We start from the raw sequence: 21,725 nt of genomic DNA, 5'->3' as shown, positions 1-21,725 counted from the left end.
TTAGCAAAGATTTTGCCGGAGGCCGGAAATGCACCGCCGCCAAAGTCACTGCTACAGTGTCGTCGGAATTCTTGTCGCCGGAGAACTTGATTGATACTCTTTCTTGATGATAGAGATGGAGTAAAAGAGTTAAAGAGAGTGCAGATGGAGAGAGAGAGAGTGATAAGTGAGGGAGGGTGATGAGAGTGATGGAGAGTGGTGATGAGAGTGATGGAGAGTGGTGATGAGAGTGAAGGAGAGTGGGAGAGTGAAAGTATTAAAATACAACTTATGTATTTGTGTACTAAAATACAGGGCGTTAGTAGGAAAATCTAGGGCGGCGTTTAGCAAATGAGTATTATAAGGTTTAATTTCATATAATATAAATCATATAATTCTAAATAATTGATGCACCTTATAAGTTTTGTATATTATACAATATAATTTTGTATATTGCATTATATAGTTATTAAGTCACAAATACAGAAAAAAAACAATTAAGAATTTAATATATAATAATTTTGGAAGTTATATATAAACTGTCGAATATATAAATAGAAAAAAGGAAACTGCCCATATTTTACGTCGTCCAGTCACTCCTGATGTGGAAGAATTTGTGGCTCTCGTTGCTTCTTTTCAATAGCCTTTTTAGGAAAAGGCAATTGTAAAATTTTCAACAAAGATGACATGCTAAGTAAATTAAATTAAAAAATTCAATAAAAAATAAACTAACCAAACAAATTGAGAGAGAGCGAGTGTGGATGGCTGCTGTGAGTGATGGGTGGGCGAAAATGGGTGGCGGCTGGGAGATGGTCGGCGACAGCAGTCCGTCGACGAGTGAATCGTAAGAGAGTGAGAGAAAAAATTGAGAGATTAAGAGATTGAAAGGTGCGAAATGAGAAAGTAAGAGTTGTAGTTCGAATTTGGGGATTTACAGTTTAATGAACCGCTAATCTCAGTAGCGATTTATAGTTGTCGAGTTATTAGCTGTATAGGGGGGCTAGGGGTGTTCACGGTTTGGGTTGGTGCGGTTTGGGATGTAACCCAACCCAAACCGCAAATATACGGTTTGACATTTTTCCAACCCAAACCGCACCGCACTTTAGCCAAACCAACCCAAATCGAACTGCGCAAAACGTGCTGGTTTGCGGTGTTGCGGTTTAACCATTTTTTCCTCCGCGACATTAATTTTGTAATCGAAGACTAAAAAAAATTGTTAATAAGAGTCCAAATATATATGAAGTTGACTTCATATAATTAAACATAAATAATAATTTATCAAAAGTGTTAAAGTTCTTTACCTCAAATTTCTTTTTTCAGTTTTATACTTGTATGCCGCCTTGTCCACTGTATTTAAATTTATTTTTTGAAAAAAAATATAAAATTGCGGTTTGCGGTGCGGTTTTGGTTTACAAAAATTAAAACCCAACCCAAACCGCAAACCGCGGTTTGCTTGAAATCATAACCCAAACCGCAATTTCAAAACCGCAAACCAACCCAAACCGTAAAAAAACGGTTTGGGTTGCGGTTTGGTGCGGTCCAGACCGCACTCTGAACAACCCTAGGGGGGGCCTTGTAAACGCTTTTAGGAGTACCGGTTAGGTTTTTTAACCGCTACTACACTTATCAGTTTACTTTTCCCTTAACCGCTATTCAAATTTGCGGCTTATTGGGGGTAAGCCACTATTCTATGTAGGGGTTTTTCATAAGCAATCCGACTTGCGTGGACCCGGTTCACACTAAAAATAGTGTGGACCAGGCCCAAGCACGTGACCCGTTATATCACTTTAACATACACTATATCATTTTAACATACACTATATCACTTTAACATACACTATATCACTTTAACATACACTATATCATTGTAACATACACTATATCATTTTAACACACACTATATCACTTTAACACAGACTATATCACTTTAACATACACTATATCATTGTAACATACACTATATCACTTTAACACAGACTATATCACTTTAACACACACTATATCACTTTGACACACACTATATCACTTTGACATACACATCACTTTAACATACACTATATCATTTTGACATACACTATATCACTTTAACATACACTATATCACTTTAACATACACTATATCATTTTAATATACACTATATTATTTTAACATACACTATATTATTTTAACATACACTATCATAAACTCACGTGATATGGATCGGGTGCACACTAATTAGTGTGCATCGGGTTCATATTAGTTTTTTATTACATAAGTATAATAAAAAAATAATTTTCTCACATACTACCCTACATAAACCGTATGCGTGCAACTAATTTGAAGTTTGGCGTATAGGAGGAATTAAAATTCAATTCCCTTCCACATCATCTACGGAAAAAATTCAATACTCCAGTTATCAAACCAATTCTCACGCTTTTGTGGTCATCTGCTGATCACACATTTTCTTTGCCCTCGTCGTCTTGGAGCTACAAATCACAACGACATGTTGCAGTACAAGTACAACAGAGAATCATGGCGTGTACAACACCACTCTCTTCCACTCGCTACCAGTCACTGTTACCAAACCCATCAACAATCACCACTTTCACATCAAGTCTTCACTACCCAACTCAACTTCAAACAATCCCATGCAAGAAAAACATACTAAATCTCACTAGCATTAAAAACAAAATTTCCAAATTCCACGTCAACATCCGAAAAACAAATGATATTTCAGAGTCTGAAATTGAGTGCATAGGAACAGGCACAGAAGTTGAATGCGTAATTAATGAGGAAAAATTAGAGAAAATAAAGAAGAATTAGGGAGTGAATTAGGGTTATTAGGAATTTGTTTGAATGGGCAGTGTTGATTTCACCCTTCTTTTTTTGGGGAACTGCAATGGTGGCTATGAAGGAGGTTTTGCCTAAAGTGGGTCCCTTTTTTGTCGCCTCATTTCGGCTGATTCCTGCAGGATTGTTGTTAATTGGGTATGCAGGAGCTAAGGGTAGGCCTTTACCTTCTGGCTTTAATGCTTGGTTCTCTATCTCTCTCTTTGCACTTGTGGATGCTTCCTGTTTTCAGGTATTGTTAATTCACTAAACCCCACCCTCTATTTACCGACTATCGCCCTCTACTTTATACATTTTGTTTTGGTTGGGTTCTTTTGAGAAATGCCTAAATCAGAACTTTCAGAACATTTTTGTGTAGATATTTATATATAAAAAGCCAACATGACATGATTATACGTATACGAATCTAAGGTTGGCCTCATAGTTTGAGAATACGATTTCAATCACGGTTGCGGTAATGGTCGCGGTGATGAAGGAACGAGGATGATGTGGTTGTCATACCGCTGAATATCGGCTTAAACCATGAAATATCCCTAAAACCCGCCTAAAATGCGCTTTTTTATACACCTTTACGATGCGAGTAATATCAGTTCGGTGGATTTGAAAACCTTTATGACACGGGCGTTATGATACGATGCGGCCTTGTTTTGACTTTTGACCCCATGTTTGGCCTAGTTACTAGTTAGTTAGATGTCCTCCTTCCACCCTTGTGACAAGGGTTCGATTGTCGATTCTTACCGTTGCAAAGTAGGATCGCCGATTCCCCCTACATGTACAAGGGATATTCATTTTACCTTCAACAAAAAAAAAAAATGATTATGCGGTTATCATCACAGTAATATTTTTTGTTCCAATGTATTACTTTTTTATTTTGGTGAATAAGGCTAACATTAAATTAAATCAGTTATGGCCATGAAAAAGCCTCATACAATCCACTTCTACAAGAGTTTCACAAAAACTAGGAATACTATGAATGTCTCTAGTTTCATTCAGCATACTTGCATTTTTCCTACAATCTTTCGCCAATTCGTCCGCCACCCTATTCTGCTTCCACTTCTTGAACACGAACTGGGAAGTTTGAAACCTCTTTTGCCACTCCCCGCATTCATTCAGAATATGACAATAAAAATCACGGGCAACACTATCCCTGTTCATCAAAGAAATCGCCTGCTTATTATCGGAAACAATGGTGATATGATTGAGATATTCCTTCTCCACAGAACAAAGCCCTTGCAAGATAGCTAAGAGTTCAGCCATCAGGACATCTTTAGCATAGATGGCTTTTCGAAATCCTCCTATCCATTCGCCTTTATGATTCCTTATTACTCCCGCAATACCGGGTAGAGAACTTTTGGCAAGAAAGGAGGCATCAACGTGAATGTAGAAACAAGTAGGATCTCTGAAAATATGGTGATCAAGTTGCTTTGGTTCAGTGTTAACAATCTTATACTACCTTTTCTATTAGGTACACTAGTTTTCTTGATCATCTGAACAAAAAATGTATAGAATGCTTCTGAATTGCGCAAAGCTCAACTTAGGCCCAAAAACCTTGAAATTTCGTGTCATGGGAAGTTGCGATTTTGAGTACATGGGAATAGAAATTCATTTCTGCATAAATGTCAATTTGTGGATGATCTTACTAGTAAAACATATGAACCAAACAATGCCAGGGGAAAGAGCGAGAATTTGTGTTATATATGCCATCTATGATTTAGTTCTTGCAAGGTTCTGTACATGTGTAATCCTTGAACGAATAATAATACACTACCATCACGTTGATTGTTTTTTTATGCAGAGCACACCAAGTTTTACATACTCTTCTCTGATAAAAAATGTTTTCAATTATTTTGTGATTGTATTCTATTCAATAGTTGTGTAATCATTATTTGTTTTTGGCATGTTACAGGGATTTCTTGCAGAAGGTTTGCAGCGAACATCTGCAGGTCTGGGCAGTGTATGTTTACTAACTAATCTTTCTCAGTTGCTCAACTGACTTCCTATGTTTGTAAAAAGGATCCTTTTGTTACTATCATTCTTGATGGAAGTTCGCTATTTAGTCGTATTTCCTGCTGATATTATTTGCTAATTCTTAACAATATTCTCTAGGTCTACTTCATATGAACTATGGGATATAATAGTCACCTGTGGCTCTTTCTGTGGAATTGCTTATGCAAAAAAAGACTTGATATGGCCAGTTGCGTTGCTTCTCGCATTGTTCCTCTCTTAATACCCCGAGATTACTTGGAAAGCCTGGGAGGACATTCACCAATGGCTTCCATGCAATCTCTTTGGAGAGTTTCTCTTAATTTTAAAACTATCCATTGTACTTGTCTTTGAGACCACATTGACATGACGCTGTCAGTGAGTAGATGTTTTGCTCAGGATACACTAGTCTTTTTATTGGCATTTTAACTGCATAGGTGTTGATGCTTACATAATTTTCGAGGATGCTGCTTGATGCTAAATCCTCGGCTGTTTTTTAGGAGTGAAGTTTTTTTCTAGAGTTCTTTTAGTTCAAGGTCTTTTGCGTGGTAAAAATATGTGATGTTGCATTTTTACATTGACTTTAATCTGCATAGTGGTCTTGGCTGCAAGCACCAGTCTGATAAGCCACCTGTATTTCCTATAGAAGTTAGAGCTGCTTTTTGCTTGATTTGGGAGTTTCGTTCTCTTTTTCTGGTGTTCAGATTGCAGCTGGTGCTTTGTTTACTTGCTGCTCCTAAGCGTTTGTGCTTCCTTCTATATTATTTGAATGTTTCATTTGGGAGTTTTCCTGCTATTGTCCTCTTCCTCTGTGTCCAAACGTTCCTTTGGCATTCTTTCATATCATTTCTTCTGTAATGGCATTGGCTAGAAGAATTGACGATGTCGTGCAACATAGGAGATTAGATAAAGCAATAAAGGCTAATTGAAATTACCTCACAGCTATTATCAAAACTGTTTCAGAAAGTTATACACTCATGACACTGCTCAATTCCTCTAAACCACATGCTGAAAACTTCATTTTCGATGGCCTACTTTTATATCTGCATACGTTCTTATATTTAACTCCTAATTTTAAAGAACTTCCACAAAGATAATATAATAATGTCAAGAAGAAAATCCCTTACTGATATCTCACTGAAAACCTTACAGATAATAATTATGAAATTTATCAGCATATGGCTATTCATTAAACTCGATGTGATCCTTCTGCCAACATCTTACCAAATAAATGCTCTCCTTCATTATCTAATGGTGATGTCCCTAATTAGTTCTTAACATTGCACAAGTAATATAGCTTTATATCAATATGCTGTTACCATAGCAATTCAAATTACTTCATAACAATCTTTTGCTTCCTGTTTTGAGATAATAATTTTTGTTTTGTACACCGGATGAGCTCTATGGTTTAGTGTATACCTTTTCATACCTTATGGCTGTCATTTTCCTTGTCTCAATATAAATCTTTGAGTCTGGAGCTCACTGCTGAAACTGATGACTGCAGGTTATAATTGATTCACAGCCTCTTACAGTGGCTGTACTGGCAGCTTTATTTTTTGGTGAGTCAATTGGGTATGTTGGAGCTACAGGGCTGGTGCTGGGAGTTGTAGGGCTTTTACTACTCGAGGTAATTTCTCAAGAAATGTAGTCTCCTGTTCCCCTTGCTTGGTATACTACCCACTCGTCCTTGAAGCTTATTCGAGGTCATGCACACTTCAACGGTTTTCGTGTATTATATGAATAGGCTACATTAGCCTCGTCTCGCGGTTAAAGTTTCTTTTGTTTTATTTTTGTGTCTTGATTCCATGAATATGCTGTTTCTTGAGTTTGCCCTTTTCTTTTTATCTGAGTTTGAAAACCTTAGAAGAGTCTTTTGCCCTTGACTTCTTTTATTAAATATACAATTGGTTTACATTGATGTATATAATTCTATGACCTTCCCTCGAGGCCTAACAGTTTGTGGGACATGTGAATGGCACTTAACGACAGTGGATACATATAATCACTCTATTTTGTGAAAATATTTTTTGCACCACTGCACAAGGTCAAATACCAGTAAAAAGATATGATCAAGTTAGTGCATGAATGTACAAAAGTAAAAGAGTTGTAACTATTTATATGGGGAGGAAGTAAATTGCTAATTTCATCCCAAAATAATAATTACGATTTAAGTTTAGTAAATAGGTTTGAATTTTTCTTATCACTCTTAGTGATATCTGTATAAGAATTCAACAGAAAAATTACATTGTTATTGTGAAGATGTAAAATTCTAATTAGCGACGGATAGTTATAGTATTTTAGCTAAATTACGGTAAAAGGAACCCAAGTATGTGGCCAAATATTTTGGGATGGAAGAGTAATATAATTCACGCAAACAATCCCAACTCTCTAGGCTATTTTATATACCTAGTCCTAAATGACTTTTTAACTGGCTAAGCTAGTCAATATCTTGTTCTTTTTCCTTTTTCTTGTGATAGACAATACAATTAACTAGTAGCACACAATTGCTCAAGTGTGTCGTGAGCCTTTTACGACTTCCATTACATAAATACATAGTAAACAACTTTGAAAATACTAAATATTGATAAGAAGTCATGACCATTCTCGTGCAAGAAATGGCAACATGTATGGGTATAGGTTTTGTATTTTAGGCAACTAGTCCTTTGTCTTAGTGGACACTTGAGATTATTATGTTATTTGATATTCAATGCAGATCTTAGTCCTGTCCTTTATCCCTCATTTAATGCTGCTTTAAGTCTATATAAAGTTGGGTTTCCTAAATTTTGTTAGCAGGCAACTTGTAACATGGGATGTCTCTTTCTTTGTTAACCAAGGTAGTCTAGGATGGGTGTCTTGGTCCACTAGTCTTCCTCTTACTTGTCTTCGTTGTTTTATTACATACTTCCTCCGTTTTTTAATAAGTGACACAGAAAGAAAGTGGGAAGAAATCAATCCACCTAGAGAGAGAAAGTTGGGACCACATGTTTAGAAGAGTTAATTGCAAACTTAATAAAGGTAAGTGGTCCAAGCACACGGGTACCCGGTTTGCCAACTCATTGCTATTCATTAAATTTGGCTCTAAAATGTAATTTTCAAATTTCATTTAAATTTGGCTCCAAAATCAATCTAACCCCCAATATTTATAGCAAAGGGGACTTAGAAACGATCAGAATTTTCACACTTCTCATTACAAAATCTCAGTCACAAGCACACACTTCAAAAAAAAAACCTTTTGTACAAAAATTTCATCTCAAACAATTTTATAGTGCCACTTGCACACACAACACAGTTACAATTTTTTGTTTCACTTGCACACACAACACAGTCACATCATGGATGAAACTTTTGAAGCTTGGTTGATGGTGAATGGGGAAGGGAACTATATGGACATAGATGAAAAAGAGTTGGTGCTGCTACAAGATCTTCAAATGGGTGCACAAGAACACATAACAACATACATCCAAGAAGGGCATTTAAGTGTTGATGAATTGCTGCTTATTGAGGAACAAATGAATCAAATTAGGGATGAAGAAGATGATGAAGAGGTCTGGTATTACTCCTCAAAATGAAGAGGAGCATGAGTTAGAGTTTGACCAACCTAGGTAAGAGACCAAATGTACCAAACTGTGTCATAAGGCAAATGATCATTAACCTATTTGCATCTGCAAATGAGGCCATGGTTCTTCCAAGAGGTCAACTAAAAACCATACAACAAAATTATGGGGTCAATAGGTCAACTTTGGCAAGGCTTTGGAGACTTAAAAAAGATTAGAAAAACTTAAGAGCAGAGGTCAATGTTGCAAATAGGAAAACTGGCAAGATTATAGATGAAGACAAATTGAGGGAGGTTCCTTTAAAGCGAAGGACCACTCTTAGGTCCTTTGCTTTAGCTTTGGGAGTAAGTCTCTCTACTGTTTATAGACTACTCAAGAGGGGAATAATGAGGTGCCACACAAATTCAATCAAACCCAAATTAACTCCAAAACACAAGATTCAAAGAATGAAGTTCATGCTTTCTCAAAGCATCCCAAAAACAGTGACACAAAAGGCAAGGTTTAATTGCCTATACAACATGGTGCACATAGATGAAAAGTGGTTCTTCATGAGCAAGGTAACCCAAAGGTTTTACCTACTGTGGCAGGAGGAAGATCCATACAGGGTTGCCAATCAAAGCCTTTCATCACAAAGGTCATGTTTATGGGTGCAATTGCAAGGCCATGGATAGGGGACTTGGCTAGAATAAATTGGGATGGGAAAATGGGAATCTATGCATTTGTAGAGGAAGTTGCATCTCAAAGATGGTCTATTAATAGACTTGTTTGTACAATTGAACTCAAAGCCAAGCAAAGCATCACAAAGGACACAATCAGGGAGATGATAATCACAAAGTTGCTGCCAACAATAATGGAGAAATGTCCAGCAAATGGATGGATTCAACAGGATAATGCAAAGCCTCATGTTGCCCCACATGACACATTGTTCCTACATGAAGCTAACAAAGATAGGTTTGAAATTAAACTCATATGTTAACCAACACAATCTCCTGATATGAACATGCTAGACTTAGGGTTTTTTAAAGCAATTCAATCAATTTAACACCAAACTTTTTCAGATTCAGTGGAAAAGTTGGTGTCAAGTGTGGGAGAGGCCTACAATGTGTATGATCGAAGGTTGATTAACTATACATTGCTACATTTGATGCATGTCATGCTTGTGGTCCTAAAATTCAAAGGTGGAAATAACTACAAAAACTCATAGGCAAGAAAAGGCTTGATAGATTAGGTCTTTTTACCAACTTATGTTGAATTCCTATATGAGTTGGTAACTGACACAATCAATGAATTAAACAAGAACATCATCATTGGGGTAGACTCCCATTTCAATGCAAGTCAAAGCCAAACATAGAGGAATACTCAAGAATAGGCGGCAGTAAGGCAGCAGCAAGTATGGTAGCAACAACTTTTTGGAACCATGTATTACACTGTGTGCATAGTAAGGCAACATCAACAACAAATATTTTGGGCATCAAACAGTAGCCTCATCTAGGGGTGAGCACAACCGGGTACCCAGTAGAATTTCAAAGACCCGGACCCAGACCTGGACCCAGTGGGTATTAAAAATCTGGAATTGGAATTGGTCAAACCGGGTCCTAAATTTTTGGACCCAGACCCGGACCCGGTGGGTACCAGGTCCAGAACTGGTTTTAACAACATACTAAGATGGGCCAATTGAGCTATAAAATTTTTAAAAAAAATTAAATGGGCCTAAAGGCCTACTAAGTACTAACTTTTTACTTAACAACTATTATCCTATTACCAATTCTATATGAGTATATGAAAAAAACCAATTCTAAGTACCGGGTACCCGGACCAAGACCCGCTTCAATCGGGTACTCAGAGCTCGAACCGGTCAAACTGGGTACCCACCAGGTACTGGGTCCGAAAAAATTCTACTCAGAATTGGAACCGAATGCAACTGGGTCCAATTTTTTCGACCCAGACCCGGACCCAGTTGGACCGGGACCGGGTTCGGACCCGACGGGTCCATACCGGGTCCGGGTTTGGGTCTGGGTACCCGGAATTTCTGCTCACCCCTAGCCTCATAAGTAAAGGAGGCCTTCTGTAAACATTTTTTGTATGTTTAAAGAAAATAATGATATGCAACCTAACTTTTTGTAAAGTGTGTATGAAATGGATGAAGAATATCTTTTTGCATCATCATTTGGTTTCCATTGGCAGTTTTTTAAAAGCTAAAACATTTTCTTTTGGTCTGTCCTCTCATAAAGTCCCGAATCCACATACATAACAAAGGCAAAAACAACATTTGATCTAGGTTGCACCAATACGGGTACGTGGACGGATACGGGTACGGGGACGGAAAACGGCAAAATCAAAATTTCAAAAAACGGGTACGGCTTGGATTCGGTAAAAATTTTTTTTTTTCCTTTAATGAAAATTATTATGTTCAATTTTTCCTACATCTCCATTAAATTTGTGTACAAAAATATTAAAAGGCATGCATATGAAACTATGGAGAAAAAGCTTTCCTTCCCGTAAATAATTTGATTTTAGTTTAGCAAAAAAAAAAAAAGAAAAAAAGAAGCAGTAACATACTAAACAAAGTTGTGAAAAAGCCAAAGACAGCTGTAAATATAATATTATAATACACTACTCACTTTCACCATTTCACGTGCCTTTTTTAATGACCTTTCCCCTTCCCCCACATACTGTACAAAAGAAAAAAAAAAGTAAACCAGAAAATGACTCTCTCTCTCTCTCTCCCCTGATCTTCTTTCCTTCTCTTTCCTCTAATCTGCTTTTTCTCTCTCCTCTGATCTTCTTTCCTTCTCTCTCCTCTGGTAAAAAATTCTAAGATAAACAACTAAATTTAATCGGCGAACAAAATTACAAAACCCTAAGAATCGAGAAGAAGAAATGATGAGAAGGTTACTTGTTCCAGCCTGCGTTGAAGAAGAAAACCGGCGAGAGGAAACCGGTAAAGACCTTGGGTACGTGGGTTTAGTATAAAATACGTACCCAGCCCGTCCCCGCGTTCGAATTTTCCGTCCCCAACAACAGCCCGCGTACCCGGCCCTATGGATTCGTTCTGGGTACGAATCCCAGGCGAATCCGTACCGTACCCGTACCCGGTACGGGAAACGGTCCCTGGATGGCGTACCCAGGCATCATAGCATTTGATAGCCTCACAACATGAAATGAGGGTGATGTAATGGTGACAGTTGGTGATCATTAGGCCATAATGACTTCATGCAAGAATATAAAGCTGTTGACCTCATTCTTCATTGAGGTAATCATAAAAACAACCTCTCAGTCCATATAGTTTCATGCAAATGCAACAAAAAATCATATTCACAACCATTAGATAACTTATTTGCCTCCTAATTGCAACACCCTACTTTAGATGGTGACATATTTAATGAGTTTAGCCTAGTTACATGTTAAGTGTTTCATCATTGAGGAAACCAACTTTAAAAACAATACCATCAAAAAACTTTCAACAAAACTGTAACCAACTCAAATGAACTCTTTACAAGTAAAACCAACATGGTAATCAAGTGTAATTACAACATAAAAGTACCTAAATCGGTACCATAAATCAACCTAAGCTAACCACAACAATATGGACAACAAATCAATTTACAAACTAAAAGAACCTAACCTAAAGGCATCAATCATTCAAGCCTCTACTTCCCGACTGAATTGATTTAAATGTGCAACACAATTTCTTCGGTTCAGTCGAGAAGAAGAGCTTGAAACAAGAAATGAAGAGGGGAATAAACAAGACCAGATCCACACAAAAGTAAAATAAAATAAACTAACATGAACCTATATCAACTCACAACAAATAAAATGAAATAACATCAACATATATGAACTCAAAGCAACCAAAATGAACTACAATGTAAGTGTAATCAACCAAATGCAAGTCAAATCAACCGTACAAAACCAAATATCAACGTAAATCAACAGTAATCAACATAAAACAACATAAATCATCTAAAAGTAACATAAATCAATATAAATGAACATAAATCAACTCCAATCAACTCTAGAGTACCATAAATGAACCCAAATTGAACATAAATCAACTATCCAATATCCTAAAATAAACTCAAATTAACAAACATCAACAGTAATCAACATAAAACAACATCAATCAACCTAAATCAACATAGCTCAACATACAACAACCTAAAATTAACATAAATCAAGTGTCAAGTACCGTTAAATCAACTCAAAGTAACAAAAATCAACAGAAATGAACCTAAATCAACAAAAATCAACCTAAATCAACAAAATCAACCTAAATAAACATAACTCAACTGTCCAGTACCCTTAAATCAACTCAAAGTAATGAAATCAACAAAAATGAACCTAAATCAACATAAATGAACCTACATTAACAAAAATCAACCTAAATATCCAAAACTCAACATAAATCAACTGTCTAGTAGCATAAAAAAACGCTAAAACAGTGTAGTAAACATAATTCAAAGTAAATCAACAGAAATCAAGTCAAATAAACCGAAATCAACATAAATCAACATAAATCAACTATACACTACCATAAAAATTAACATAAATCAACAGGCTCAATAAAAAAAGGAACCCTAATTCAAAGAAACCCTAATTATAACAAACATGACAAATTGGGGGTAGATCATCATTTACAAAATCACAAAGACAATACATAGATGAAATTCACACAAAACAACAACCATAAACAACAGAAAACAACAAGAATCTCATGATATTGCCAATCAGCCCAGCAGCAAAATCCCACACTCAAAGCATGCAAAAAAAAAAAACAAAATCTAGATCTAAGCAAAGAAAAGAATGGCAATAGTTAGAAGATATCACCACAAATCCATTAAAAACAATGGAATTTTCAGTTTTTTTTGTCTTTGTTCGTGGTTTTGACACTGACAACAATAGAAGACACATCTGAATTGCCTTTTTTGACACAGAAGAATTGTCAAAGTCAAGTTTTTTTTTCGAATGCAACCCAGCCTCAACAATAACGTTTTGAAGGCTTTCAAGTTCATCAGGCGAACGAAACTTTGAATAAGAAGACCCGTGTTCACGCCGATCTAATTTCCTCAACAACCGAGACTCTTCGGAGGCCTCAATAGTATCAAAACCGAAAACATAATCAGCAGTATTCCACGATTCCATCACAAAAAAAATTGGGGACTTAGGATTTTTTGCAACAACAAGATAAGCAAAAGATTCGCGAAAATTGGGGGTAGATTTTTAGGGTTCTTCACAAGAAACAGTAGAGGAAGAAGAACAGAAGATGAGAGAAGCAAAAGATTTGCGAAAATTGGGGGTAGATTTGGTTCTTCACAAGAAACAGTAAAGAAAGAAGAAAAGAACATGAGAGAAGCAAGAATTTCGAGATTTAGGGTAGACAATTTTTTAGGGTTCTTAGTTTGGGTGAGTTAGGGTTTGAAGATCTAAAGAATAGGGGGGAGGATAATATTAAAAGAGGGGTAGATGATGATGTGGAAAAAATGGAGGGAGTCATTAACTTGGTTGGGGGGAAATTGAATGAATTAGGTGGGAAGTAGTAAATTTATTAAAGTGGGTGGGTGATTAATGAATGACAATATTGTAATAAAGTTGAATAATTGTTACCATATATAGCTATGTGTCACTTATTTTGATATTTTCTAAAAAGGAATACGTGTCAATTATTAAAAAATGGAGGAAGTATTAGACAATAAGTGCAAGTATTAAACCTACCATTGTGTAACTCATTTAGATATTTCGAAGTCAATTTAGGAGTTGGTGATAAAAACTTCTGATGTTAGTAAAAAAAAAAATATTCTGACTATTAGAAACCATGTATCTTAATTTGAGGTTGTTATTCATGTTGCATGCTTCCTTTGCTCTAATCTAGTCCCAACATTGGGGGTTGGGAAACAAACTATTTAAGGTGAGGGAGAGATAAAAAAAGGGGCCCATGTGATTAAGAGAGAGATTGAGGGAAAGAAAATCCAAGGTTGCAACTAAATTGAAGCACCAAAAAGTAAAAAGTAAGAAGTGTTGGAACTAAAAGAGAACGGAAGGAGTGTAATATTAGAAATTTAAGTTTAGCAGTTTCGATGTTGTTATTTTATTTGTGGATTTGTTGCTTTCAAACACTATTATGATATGATGATGAATTTTAGCAAAGAAGAAAGAAGACCCTTAACATAATCTATTAAATAGAAGAGAGAGGAAGAAATGTTCTCAAGAGATGCACATGAGACGACGGGGTGGAGTATGTTAATGTAAGATTACGCCTTAAATGTGTTCAACGAAATGCGTCGAAATTGCTGATTTGGAATACCGGCCGATCGGGCCCGAGACAAAGTTTCAGCAGCTGTCTTCTGGAGGTCGCCCAATCGGGCGTAATTACCGAATTGTGACCGGGCGAGTTACGGCTGATCGGGCCCGCAACGAATCTGGGATTAGTAAGTACTGTCCGATCTCGGGTAGAGGCCCGTTTTCTTTGGAAAACGCGTTTTAGACGCAGGAGTATAAATAGGTTATTTACCTAATTGTTTTAGACTACGAATTTAGTCTAATTCTATATGTAATCTGGTTTTCCTCACATAATAAAATATTCTCTCTCTGTCCGTGGACATAGCCAAATTGGTGAACCACTTAAATCTTTTGTCCGTTTTCATTATTTTACATTCATTATTTGTTTCTCTCTCACGTCCGTTATAACAAATTGGTATCAAAGTTTTGTGTTCGATCTGTGTGAGAAAGCTGTCTAGGATGAATGTGAAGATTGATAAATTCACTGTAGGAATAGTTTTAGTCTGTGGCAAATCAAGATGCGAGCTTCACTGAAACAACAGGGGTTGTGGGAGCCATTGACGAAGAAGTCAACAGATTCACTTACCGCTGAGATAACCACTTTGGAGGAAAAGGCTCATTCAACGATTATGTTGTGTCTGGCTGATGACATAGTCACTGAAGTCGCGGAGGAGGAAACCGCATCTGGTGGTTGAAATTAGAGAGTTTGTATATGACAAAATCTCTAACCAAGAAGTTGCTTTTGAAATAACGTCTTTTCAGCCTACGAATGCAGGAAGATATGCCTCTTAGAGATGCATTAGATTAATTAAATACAATTTTGCTAGAATTGCGTAATATTGATGTTAAGGTGAAGGATGAGGATGCCGCTTTAATTCTGCTTGTTTCATTACCGTTATCATATGAAAATTTTGTGCAATCTTTCTTTGCTGGTAAAGATTTTTGTGTCCTTAGAAGAGGTTAGTTCATCTCTTCATAGTAGGGAATTGCGCCATAAGATATCTGTACTCAGGCTTTTGGATTAGTGGCCAGTAGTAGTGGTAAGGGACGTGGTAAAAATAATTCTAAATGATGTTTGTAAGGAAAAGGGGCATTGGAAAAAGAAATGTCCTAAACAGAAGCATCAAGAGAATAAATCTAGGTCTGGTTGTGTTGTTGTTGCAGCAGAAAATTCGAATTATGAGGATGATCTTGCACTAGTTGCTAATGAGCAAACATATTGTAGTGATGTGTGAGTTCTTGATTCTGGAGCGTCGTATCATATGATTTCTCGTAGTGAGTGGTTTTCTACTTATGAGCAGGTAGATGGGGGTAATATTTCAATGTCTAATAGTGAGTCTGTAAGACAGTTGGAATAGGCTCTATCAAAATCCAGACACATTATGGTACATTATGCACTTTGAATAATGTTAGGCATGTTTCACATATGATGATTTCACTTAGTTTGTTAGATAGTAAGGGGTTCAGAGGTGGGGGTGGAGTTGTGTATGTCTGTAAGAGTCCAAAGGATGTATTGAAGGGGTCAAGTGCGGTACCTTGTATGTTTTGCAGGAATCTACTCTCTCAAGTTAGGTACTGTTGCGTCGTTTGAAATTCAGAAGGAGGATATGACCAAGCTATGACATATGAGACTTGGGCATATGAGTGAGAGAGGGATGCAAATCCTCTCCAAGGTTGATCTTCTGGGTGGCCATAATGTCACCAACTCGGGGTTTTGTGAGCATGGTGTCTTTGGGAAACTACATCGTAACAAGTTTCCTAAGGGCATTCATAAAATAAAAGGTACTCTGGATTATATCCACTTTGATTGTTGGGGTCCTTCACACGTGGAGTCTTTGGGAGGTCACATGTACTTAGTTTCTTTCATAGATGATTTTTCAAGAATGACTTGGCTAATTGTCATGAAGTTAAAAGGTGAAGCTTTCAAATATTTCAAGTAGTGGAAGACATTGGTGGAAAATTAAACTGAGAAGAATATCAAAAGGCTACGAACTGATAATTGATTATGGTCTGGACTTTTGTTTATCTGATTTTGAATAAATCTGTAAGAATGAAGGGATTGCTAGGCATCATACTGTTAGAAATACACCACAACAGAATAGTATAGCAAAATGAATGAATCAGACACTTCTGGAAAGAGCTCGGTGCATACTCTGTAATGCTGGTATGACTAGAAGGTTTTGGGGAGAAGCCGTCAATACGACATGTTATCAAATCAACCGTGGACCTCAATCTTGGGATCAATCTCGAAACACCATATGAGATGTGGTCAAGTAAGCCCGCAGACTACTTAGATATGGGAGTTTTTGGTTGTAATGTTTACTATCATGTAAATGAAGGTAAGTTGGAAGCAAGGGCTAAAAAGAGTGTTTGTGGGTTATGAGGATGGAGTAAAGGGTTATAGAATTAAGTCTCCGTATGAGAATAAGGTTATACTTAGTAGAAATGTTGTCTTTGATGAAAATTCTATGTTTAATCCTATGTGAAGTCCATTGTTGTGTCAGATAGTGGTAGTGTTAGGTGGAGCAGCAAGTCACTCATGATGAGAGTGATGATTATCAACACATTGATTCTGAAGAACCACCATCTTCAATACCAAGTGAAGAGGCACCTAGCCTCGCTCAGGATCGTCCTATAAGGACAAAATTTGGGAAATCCCCAAACAGACATGGTTTTGAAGATATGGTGGTGGCTTATGCATTATAGGTTGCTAAGGAAATGGATGTCTATGAGCCATCCACATACAGGGAAGCAGTTACATGTACGGAGTCTACCCATTGGCTTGCTGCAATAGGCCATAGGGGATGAGATGAAATCACTTCATAAGAACGAAACTTGAGAGCTTGTGCCTAAGCCTCTAGGGAGAAAAATTGTTACTTGTAAATGAGTTTCAAGAAAAAGGAGGGGATAACATCTGCAGAGGGGGTCAAGTATAAGGCTTGACTGGTTGCAAGAGGGTTCACACAAAGGGAGGGTTTAGACTACAATGAGATATTTTCACCTATAGTCAGACATACGATCTTGAGGATTTTGAGCTTGAGTAATTAGATGTGAAAACAACTTTTCTACATGGAGAGTTGGAGGAGGAGATATACATGGCTTAACCAGATGGGTTCCAGCAATCGGGGAAGGAAAATCTAGGCTTGTTTGAACTTACTCAATGTTCGCGATTGTTAGTTGCCTTCTTGGGCAAAGCTAGGGTCCTTAGGGACTAATCTGGTCTGGTCGTCTTTTGGGACAAATCTCTTGTAGGGAGATTCTAGGCGTTGTGATCAATGCATCTGTTTTTTGGTTTATTGTGAGAGGATTCAAGTCAAGGTGGAGATTTGTAAGATTAATGCCTTGAATGTGTTCGATGAAATGCATCGAAATTGTTGATTTGGAATACGAACCGATCGGGTCGGGCGAGACTGCCCGATCGAGTCCGAGACAAAGTTTCAGCAGCTGTCTTCTGGAGGTTGCCCGAATCATTTAATTACGACCAGGCGAGTTGCGCTCGATCGGGGCCGCAACGAATCTGGGATTAGTAAATACCGCCCGATTGGGCGGATGTCGCCCGACACAATCGGGCGGAGGCCCGTTTTATCCGGAAAACGCATTTTCGACGCTGAAGTATAAATAGGTTATTTACCTAATTGTTTTAGACTATGAATTTAGTCTAATTCTCTCTGTAATCTGGTTTTCCTCACATAATAAAATATTCTCTCTCTGCCCGTGGACGTAGCCAAATTGGTGAACCACGTAAATCTGTTGTCCGTTTTCATTGTTTTACATTCATTATTTGTTTCTCTCTCACGTCCGTTATAACAGTTAAGTTGGTTCATGTGATCTTAACTAGCAAAGTTATGTGACAGGTAGATTACTCACTGCAATAGCGCAAATAGTTGGGCCTACCATGGAATAATCAAAAGTTGAGACATTTTAAACGACGGACATAATTGAGACTCGTAGCAGAATTTTTTAAATCACTAGAAAAGTGAGATCAGAGGGAAGATCTTAACCTTTTCGGCTGGTTCCCTGCCCCTGCTGTAACAAGTGTCATAACATCATTAATACTTGCGTGGTTTCCTTGTTTGCAAGAAATTCCTTCATTTTTTTTATCATCATTTTCCTCTTCTTGCTACCTTTTACTTTTGTATTTGATGATGCTGGAATTATCAGAAAATTCATGGTGCACAATGCCATCTCATCTGGTCTCATATGGCTCTGTTGCCCTATCAGCTATAGCTTTATAAGTATCTCGGAGGGAAGTCAACATAGAAGGTGAGACAAAGTGAGCATTGATGTTGGACCTTTGTTCTTATCTTCTTTGGAAGGAAGGCACTCTCTCTTTTTCTCTGTTTCTCTTTCCCTCTCCTTCTTTTACTTGTGTTCCTTTCATGTCTGCCCATAGCCCTCTGCTGCTTTTCGAGTCTTAAGATCAATGGAATCAATGTTAGATGGCTGAGAGCAAAATAAGGGGAGAGAATAACTGGCCTGCTCTGCTGCTTAGTCTTTACCCAAGTCAACTGGGGTGGGTGCATAGTTCAAATACGCGGTTTCGGTCACGATCACAGGAACAGTCATGGTGATGCGGGAAGGGGATGATGCGGTTTTCGTACTGCCAAATATTGGCTCAGACCATGATATATCCCTGGAACCCACCCAACACGTGGTTTTTTAGACCTTTACGATACGCGTAGTATCGGTTTTGGTAAATTTGAAAACCTGTTGAACACGGGCAATACGATACGATGCAACCTTGTTTTGACACCATGCGCGGGGGTGGGAGAAAGCGAGAAAAGCTACTTCTAGATGGGTTGTGGTGGACCTGTGGCAGTTGAGATGTAAGGATGTTCTGGTGGTGGTGGGACGTGGGAGGATTATGATGGATTGGGAGAGAGCATTAGGGATAATTATTTCCCTTAATAATATACCTAACAGTTGTGATTAGCTTTAGGAACTAACAATTATGAATAGCCTTAGGAATCATAAAAGCTGCTTTTATTATCTGCCTCAAGAAACAACTAGTTGTTTTTATTATCAGCCTCAAGAAACAACTACCACTAAACTCTACAAAAACGACAACTCAATATTAGCTAGGAAACTCAATATTAGCTAGGAAACTCTGCTTTCAGTGCAATCCTTTCTGGTTTTTGCTTTACTTTTTTCTAGAACTTCCAATCCCTTGATGCAACTTGAAATTAATTGCTGTTGATGAAATGAAGCATGATTATGGTATTTTAGCTGCTTACTAATTATTGTGCATTTTTTCGAGTTGTTTTGCAGTTACCTGTTATTACAACCGATCAGACTGATTTTTCATTGTGGGGCAGCGGTGAATGGTGGATGCTTCTGTCAGCACAAAGCATGGCAATTGGTACTGTCATGGTGCGTTGGGTTTCCAAGTTTTCTGACCCTGTTATGGCTACTGGATGGGTAAGTCTATGCTTCATTTCCATCCTACATTGTGATCTGTCTGTCTGATGGGTTTTGCATGCAGGTTTAAACTGGAAAGTCAAGATCAATGGCTTTGACTGAGTATATTTGAATTTAATTACACTTCACAGATTGATGGTTTGGCATATAAATGAAAGTGATTTTTAAGTTTGTGGAAGTCTTCGGTTTATGAAGGGAGTCCTTACCACTATAAATAGTCCGTCCTTTTTGAGTATTATTCTTATGTCTGAACCTAGAAGTTTGGATTTTGATCCAATTTTATTCTCCGCATGGAGCAAATGAAAACAAGTTTGAACAACTTGCTACCAGAGATCTTCTGATCTGTTCTGTTTGGTGTCTTCTCTTGATTAATGAGAACAGGAATAGAAACTGAGGTGCCATACATGCTGATGCTGAGATATTACCTTTTTTTTGCAGCACATGGTACTTGGCGGGCTTCCTCTAGTAGCTTTATCGGTACTGAATAATGATCCTATATTCAATGGGAGTCTTAATGAGCTCTCGGCTATCGACCTTTCATCACTGTTTTATACATCCATCTTTGGGGTGCTATTAGCTATGGTGTATTCTTCTATAACGCAACAAGAGGTCCTTATTTTTGATGATTCCATATTCATTATTTCCTTAATAATGCACCTAAATCTCTTTGAATCCAGCGATTGTTGTATAATCCATATTAACCTGAGTACTTTTATTTCAGGTAGTCTGACAAAACTTAGCTCTCTCACTTTTCTGACTCCAATGTTTGCTTCAATTTTCGGGTAAGATGTTTTCACTGTGCCCAAAACTCCAAATGCCTTAACATTATGAGATCTTTTTGACGTATGTGCTCTTTTTCAAGCTATCAAGCATGACACTCCTTTTCTTTGTAGATTCTTGTATCTAGACGAGAGCTTCTAATTTGCAACTAGCTGGGGCCTTCATAACCTTGGTGGCTATATACATGGTAAATTATAAAGACAGCACTGTGGAATGAACAAGTTTATGGCAGGTTCCGCAAAGCTACTTGAATATTCAGTGCAGAAGAACATTGATCAGACCTACATTCTCAAATTGATCGATGAATCATGTAGCATATTGTACACACTCGTTCAGCGTGTGACTTGTACAGGCATCAAAGCTTAAACAAGAGATAATTATACCAGAGATAAAAATGCAAGCTTGTACCTTGGATTGAATGGATGAAACTGGATATACTGCTGGACTATAATCTTCAAGACAAGGTTTCCTGGGAGATTGTTGCAACTTGCAAGCTCAAAATCCAGTCTTGGCAGTCCCTAAAATCATCTGTAAATTGTATTTATCAATAGATCTTGGTTAATTTATGTACCTATCGTTAAGGCAGTTGGGGGTATCCACCTTAGAGGGGGTTACATATTTCTCTCTATATTTTGGTAAGAGAAGGACCCTATCAAACTAGAACATCTCACAGGTATAAAGGAGGTCATGTACATATTGGCATATCTTTAAGACGAACATTTAAAAAAATAAATTAACAACGATGAGAAAGTTAGTACTGCGATGAGTTCTGTACGAGATTCAAGGGACGCCATAGAACTTATTTAGTGCTATTTAATCAAAGATTGTGAAATTTTAGGTGGTGTATTTCCTCCATTTTTAATTCTCGTAACATTAAGTGTGCCTAAAGATCGGAGAGAGCTAGAG

At 37.4% G+C, this 21,725-nt stretch overlaps 1 protein-coding gene across 1 annotated transcript; it reads left to right on the top strand.

Moving 5' to 3' along the window:
- The first annotated feature begins 2,362 nt into the window (after positions 1-2,362).
- LOC104905728 (WAT1-related protein At3g02690, chloroplastic) lies at positions 2,363-21,560 on the top strand. Its single transcript, XM_010694337.4, is given in 11 exon segments — positions 2,363-2,757; positions 2,760-2,799; positions 2,802-3,040; positions 4,715-4,762; positions 6,296-6,418; positions 19,890-20,039; positions 20,478-20,604; positions 20,607-20,648; positions 20,761-20,821; positions 20,933-20,956; positions 20,958-21,560. Coding segments are annotated over 11 exon segments (1,200 nt in total). The 5' UTR covers positions 2,363-2,490; the 3' UTR covers positions 21,037-21,560.
- Positions 21,561-21,725: the final 165 nt, after the last annotated feature.

This window comes from Beta vulgaris, chromosome 4 (assembly GCF_026745355.1).
Source record: "Beta vulgaris subsp. vulgaris cultivar EL10 chromosome 4, EL10.2, whole genome shotgun sequence".
NCBI lineage: Eukaryota > Viridiplantae > Streptophyta > Magnoliopsida > Caryophyllales > Amaranthaceae > Beta > Beta vulgaris.
The sequence above is the reverse complement of the archived record's forward strand: the minus strand, read 5'-3'. Positions and strand labels throughout refer to the sequence as shown.